Source organism: Chinchilla lanigera, unplaced genomic scaffold (genome assembly GCF_000276665.1).
Source record: "Chinchilla lanigera isolate Chin_1 unplaced genomic scaffold, ChiLan1.0 scaffold00146, whole genome shotgun sequence".
NCBI classification, from domain to species: domain Eukaryota; kingdom Metazoa; phylum Chordata; class Mammalia; order Rodentia; family Chinchillidae; genus Chinchilla; species Chinchilla lanigera.
Genome location: NW_004955547.1, coordinates 558,927 through 564,376, shown reverse-complemented (window position 1 = coordinate 564,376; position 5,450 = coordinate 558,927). Strand labels below are relative to the sequence as shown.

Sequence of the window (5,450 nt, the reverse complement as noted above, 5' to 3'; positions counted from 1 at the left end):
CCTGCTGGCCACCAGCCCGCCCTCTGCAACTTGTCCGCCCGGAGCCCTCGTTTGACCGTTGCCCAAAGGCCGGCCAGGCATCTGCAGGGAACCCAAGGCCTCTAACTCCCTCTCACAGCGTGTCTCCGCACCCCGAGGGTCTGTTCCCCATGGAGCCACCGTTCACTGTGTCCCGATGGACTTTGGGTCCCGTCACAGAAAGGAACAAAAGCCCCCGCGCTGGCGGGAGGAGGCGGCGTCCGGGTCACCACTGCGCCGGCACCCGAGTCTTCTGCAGCTTGGGGGAGCATGCGGGGGGCGCTCTCCTCCCTTCGGCACCTGCTCCGGGGTACTGCGGTGTACTAGGGACGGGCTACTCCTTTGTGGCCCCTGGGAACCCAAGCCGCGAGACTCCCTGCGCCCCCGCTCGCGGGCGCGGCCCCTGCCCGGCTGCGGGCCAGCCCCGGAGCTGGGGAGCGCAGGCTGCGGATTCGGCGGACGAGGTCTCCCCCTGCTGGCCGGCGGGGGTGCGCGCAGCCTGGCTCCGGGCAGCCCGGGCAGGTCGCAGAAGTGGGAAGACGCGGGGCGACAGGGCGGGAGGCGGCTACGAGCGAGGGCTCCCGCGGGCCCCGCACGCGTACCGGGCCACGGAGCGGTACCCGCAAGCCTGCGAGGCCGGCCGGCCGGGGTGCGGCTCCCGTTCGCAGATGTCTAGACACCTGCACAGTGGGGCCGGTGGGCCTCTCGCGCCGGCCGGGGATGGCTCTGCTCTCGCCCCGGGCCGGAGCACCTGCCGGTCCCTCCTGCTCAGAGGCGAGCTGAAGGCCGAGGGGAGGGAGTCCCACAGCAGACCGACAGGAGCCGCAGACAGGCGCGGCCGGGCGGGCAGGGGCAGGCGGAGCGCAGGCCGGGCGGGCAGGGGCAGGCGGAGCGCAGGCCGGCGTGCGCGCTGCGGCCGCTTCCACTCCAGGCTGTCCGCTCGGGTCAGCGGCACCCCGGCTCGCCCGTCCTCGCAGCAGCCCGGATGGCGGTGAGAGCCTCCCTGCCTCACCCGTCAGCTGGAGCCGAGGGCTCGAGTCACCCAGGGTCGCACGGCGGATTTGAACGCGGGGCCGCGGCCTGCAGGAGGGACTCTGCCGGAGGGCTCGTCGTGTGGCTCCGCCCTGGCCTCCGAGACCCCGCCGGTCCCGGGCGGCGGGCTCCTTCCCCTCGCTCGACCCTCACAAGCGCCCCGTGAGGGAAGCGTTTTCACAAGAGATGGAGGCTCGGCGGGCAGAGGGTCCTGAGCAGGCGAGCAGGCAGGGTCGGGCGGGGCCTGACAGGCGAGCAGGCGAGCAGGCAGGGTCGGGCGGGGCGCAGCCTGTGCCCTGTGCGAGGGGACGGGGCGCTCCTGAGACGGAGCCGCCGCGTGTCACCCTTTCGACGCTGAGCTGCAGAGAAGAGCTCAGGCTGTGTCCTCCGCCCGGCAGAACCTGTGTGATCACCCCTTTGGCATCTCAAGGGGCTGCTCCGTTCTCCTTCACTCTGCCTGGTACGCTCTGGAGGCGCCAGGCCCTCCTCGAGGGGCAGAACTCCACATAGCTGAGGGGCCAGGGGAGAGGCTGGGGCATAGGACACGGTGAGGACGCCTCCTTCTTGCTCCCGCCGCCTCCTTCCTGGCTTCTAGTCCCATTTCTAAATGTGGCCGCCTTTTCCACAATCGTGGAACAGGCTAAGTTCGTGAGCCGAGGTCCACGGTATGTGGCCCTCCTCGCGGGCCCTCCCTGTCTCTCTCACCCCCTCAGCCTCCCTTGGCCTCGGCTCCCCTTTCTTCACACAGAGAAGTTGTCTTGGGAGGGTCTCTGTACCCTGTGTAGATTACGGAGGAGGATGTGGTAAGGAAGAAGAGAGGTGATGGCCCGAGCACCTCAAGAGGCTTCTGGGCAGAAATGGAGGCAGAACATGAGGATCAGTGTTTTATTGGGAATCCCCAACCCAAACACCAGCAGCCCCATTCCAAGCATCCCTGTCCAAAAATAAATAAGGTGGCATTCAAGGAAGCAGCCTGTCTCCCTGCTGAGGTGCTCTGGGGGGCCTGCGTTGGCCCCCACAACCTGGCTCTAGGTCTTGAGGGGTTGGGGAGGGTGGGGAAGCAGACACAGCGACCCCTTTCTGGCCTGGCCAGGGCAGCATGTGAGCTTGGCACTGCCTTTCTAATTTCTGACGTCTGACATTCCAATAGTACAATCTTCCCTGTGCCAGAAAAACCTGGTCCCCACCAGACTCCAGCTCTGGCCCCTCCCAGAGCATCCCATCCTGGTTCCTGCTGCCATCTCAAACTGTGCAGCCTGGGGAGCCGGCACCCCCTCCCCAGCCAAGAGAACCAGCTGTGGGGAAGGAAGCTCTGCTGTCATTGTTTTCTTCTTCTTTGCCTGTGATTTCCGCCCTGCCTGACGCTGGTCAGTGGGCAGTCAGCTCTATGGTCTTCTTGCGCTCCTCGCGCTGCTCCTCCCAGTCGTCCTCTGGCTCGTAGGTGCCCTTGACGATGGCCACACGCTCGCTGAGGCTCAGGGAGTGGGGGAACAGCAGATAGAAGTAGAGGATGGAAGCCAGCACAGCCCCCACGATGGGGCCCACCCAGAACACCTGGGAGAGACACGGTAGCCATTAGAGGACGAGCCCCAGGCTGCAGGGACCACGACTCCCCACCTCCTGCCTGAAGACAGACCCACAGACCCTTGGAGGAGATGGACGTGTAGCCTTCCAGGCCTCCAGAAGGAAAGATTTCCTCCCACCCTGCGGACAGACATCCTGACCCCTCCACGATCCAGGGATCAACATGGATCAGAGACCCACAGAGGAGGCGGACAGATCCCACAGGGCAAGCCCTCCTCTCCTGCTCTAAGGAGGGACATGTAAACTCTCAGAAGGGACAGACTACAGATCCTCAGACAGAGACGGACAAGATCTGCCCCGCGCACTGACAGCCCCGGAGGAACGGCCACAAGCTATGAAGTGCGGTGACAGACTGCCCGGGGGTCTGGGTCCACAGGAACCCCGCCGCATCCGGAAAGGCCATGTGGCTCTCCCGGGCCATGGCTGGGTTTCCAAGCCCGCATTTCTAAGGAGTCAGAGGAGGGTTCAGACTCACCCAGTGCGAGGAGCTGAACCGTTTCATGACCACTGCAGGGCCAAAGGAGCGAGCTGGGTTCATGGAACAGCCAGTGAAGTAGATCTGGATAGACCAGGAGCGGCAGTGAGGGGCCACGTCCCCACCACTCCCACGGAAGCTGGACTCTCCCAGGATCACGCAGAAGTCCAGGCGCTCAGCCAGGTCTCAAACTCAAATCTCTCGAGTCCTAGGCTGGTGGCCTCTTCCTCCATGGATCCCACTGTCCACTCAACCATGGACCCTACCCATGTCTTCCTCTCCTCCCACCCCTACTCCTCTCCTTCCGTTGCCCAGGAGGTCTGGCAGGAGCTTGTCTGGGCCCAGTAGGGCCGGAGTCCAGCAGCCGTAAGACTGAGTCTTGAACTCTGCTGGGAGACCCACCAGTCTGGAGCGGGTGCTGCTTGGGGTCTCCTTTATTTGCCCTGAGTGGCTCCCCCAAGTGGCACTCCTGCCATGGGTCAGCACCACTCACCCCCACAAGGTGGCCCAGCGTGACAGAAAGGCCAATGGACAGGGCTGGGGCGCCCACAGGGCTGGAGCGGCGCGTATCGGTGGAGGCGAAGATGCACAGTGCCAGCTGGAAGGTCAGGATGAGCTCCACCACCACCGCCTGGCCCGCCGTGGTGTTGTTGTTGAGCTGCAAGGGGAGGCTGGGTTAGGCCCCCAGCTGCTTCCGGCTGTGTGGCTCGGCCTGCAGGATCAGGCTCTGGGCCTCCAAGGAGGACACTTGGAGTCTGAGCACCTGGAGCCAACCCTGCGTGCGCCACCTCAGAGAGGCCATGCGCGGAAGGCTGCGTACTTCGCAGTTTATACAAGCGTGAAGCTCAGGCTGTGGCTAAAGGGCAGAGTGTTAGGGACCTTTCTTGGATACAGTCCTGTCAACAGCTCTGCCCAATCCCCACCCCCCACAGGCTGGCATTTACCCTCCCTCCTGTGGGCAGCTGCCCAGTTTGCCTACTGCAAACTGCCCCCAGCCTCCTACCCGTGCCCGATCCGCTGCTGGTGCCAATCTCAAACCCGTCTCTCCAGTGTGGCTGACTCATGGCTTGACAATGGCCATGAGAACCCTCCTCTGTATTTGATTAATGAACCCAGTTTGCATGGGACGGGGCTGAGCCTGGGGCTGCAGGGGGGGAGGCCGCAGAGAGGGGGCAGAGGGGTGAGGAAAGAGGGAACCAGTATCTGACAGAGACCACTCTGCACTGGCACCACACTGGCGGTTCACATCGAACTGTAATCCTTACGACACCTGTTGTGGTTTGACCACCCCGGTGCCCTGGCCAAGAAGAGTGAAGCACAGAGCTCACTGTTGGCACATGGCTGTAATCCCCGCACTTGGGAGGCTGAGGCAGGAGGACTGCTGCGAGTTCAAGGTCAGCCTGGGTTACATAGTGAGTTCAAGGCCAGCCTGAACTACACAGCAAGATCCTGTCTCAAAAATAAATAAAATAGGGACTGGGGATTTAGCTCAGTGGCACAGCACCTGCCCGGCAAGTGCAAGGTTGTGAGTTTGATTCCCGGTACCGGGGGGTGGGGGAGGCATAAATAAGTAAATAAATAAAATAAGGTAAGAATGAAGCACCGGGACTGCAACTGTTTTTTTTCTGGCCGTTCCATGAGAACTGCTCCACTAGGGCAGACAAGAGAGGCAGGGGCTCAAGAGGAAGGCGAACTCAAAGATGAGACCAGAGTGAAGGGACGGGACAAAGGAGACAGACGTGAAGTAGGGTGGCTTGGGGGGCACAAGTCAGCTGGAGATTCATCTGCCTGGTCTTCCTGGCAAGGGTGTGCGTGCCTCACTCAGCTGACCCATTCTCAAGCTGGGGCGTTGGGGCCTGGTCCTGAGCACACCCCAGGGGTCCTGCCCACCCTTCCCTCAGTGGGATGGGCACTCACCGCGTTGACGGCCAGGTTGCCCCGGGCATTTGTCGGTGCCACTCCGTAAAGGATGCCTGCTCCGGCAATGGCACCCACCAGCTGGGCTATCACGTAGAAGACAGCCCGGAGCAGCGAGATCTGGTTGCCTACCAAGAGAGCCAGGGTGATGGCCGGGTTGATGTGGCCTCCACTCACCGGCCCCAGGGCTTGGACCAGGGTGCCGATGGCCAAGCCGAAGGCCAGGGAGATCTGCAGGATGGTGGGCAGTGCCGACGGCCACTTGAGGGCCGAACCGAGACCGAAGAAGACAAAGATGAGGGTGGCCAGGAACTCTGCGAACACCGCCTTGAGGAAGGCCACGGAGCACACCTCCTTCTTCATGGTGGCCTCCGGGGCCCGGCGGCGGCGCGCGGCGGCCGTCGGGGCGCTGGCGCAGGCGGGT

At 63.5% G+C, this 5,450-nt stretch overlaps 3 protein-coding genes across 3 annotated transcripts in view; all 3 read right to left on the bottom strand.

The window, feature by feature from the left end:
- Positions 1-290, bottom strand: part of LOC106147362 (translation initiation factor IF-2-like) — a gene marked incomplete in the record, with an annotated part of 3,843 nt that extends 3,553 nt beyond the window's left edge. Inside the window, 2 exon segments of the mRNA XM_013508442.1 lie at positions 1-111; positions 167-290. Of these exon segments, the coding sequence (XP_013363896.1) occupies positions 1-111; positions 167-290 (235 nt within the window).
- On the bottom strand, positions 25-2,268 carry LOC106147361 (translation initiation factor IF-2-like). Its single transcript, XM_013508441.1, has 3 exons — positions 2,238-2,268; positions 921-1,198; positions 25-890 (listed from the first exon to the last, which is right to left on the bottom strand). Exons 1-3 carry the CDS (start codon positions 2,266-2,268, stop codon positions 342-344), a joined length of 858 nt encoding a protein of 285 aa, XP_013363895.1. The 3' UTR covers positions 25-341.
- Aqp5 (aquaporin 5) overlaps positions 1,922-5,450 on the bottom strand; it is a gene marked incomplete in the record, with an annotated part of 4,160 nt that continues 631 nt past the window's right edge. The window contains 4 exon segments of the mRNA XM_005411857.2: positions 1,922-2,604; positions 3,110-3,193; positions 3,603-3,767; positions 5,027-5,450. Of these exon segments, the coding sequence (XP_005411914.2) occupies positions 2,419-2,604; positions 3,110-3,193; positions 3,603-3,767; positions 5,027-5,450 (859 nt within the window).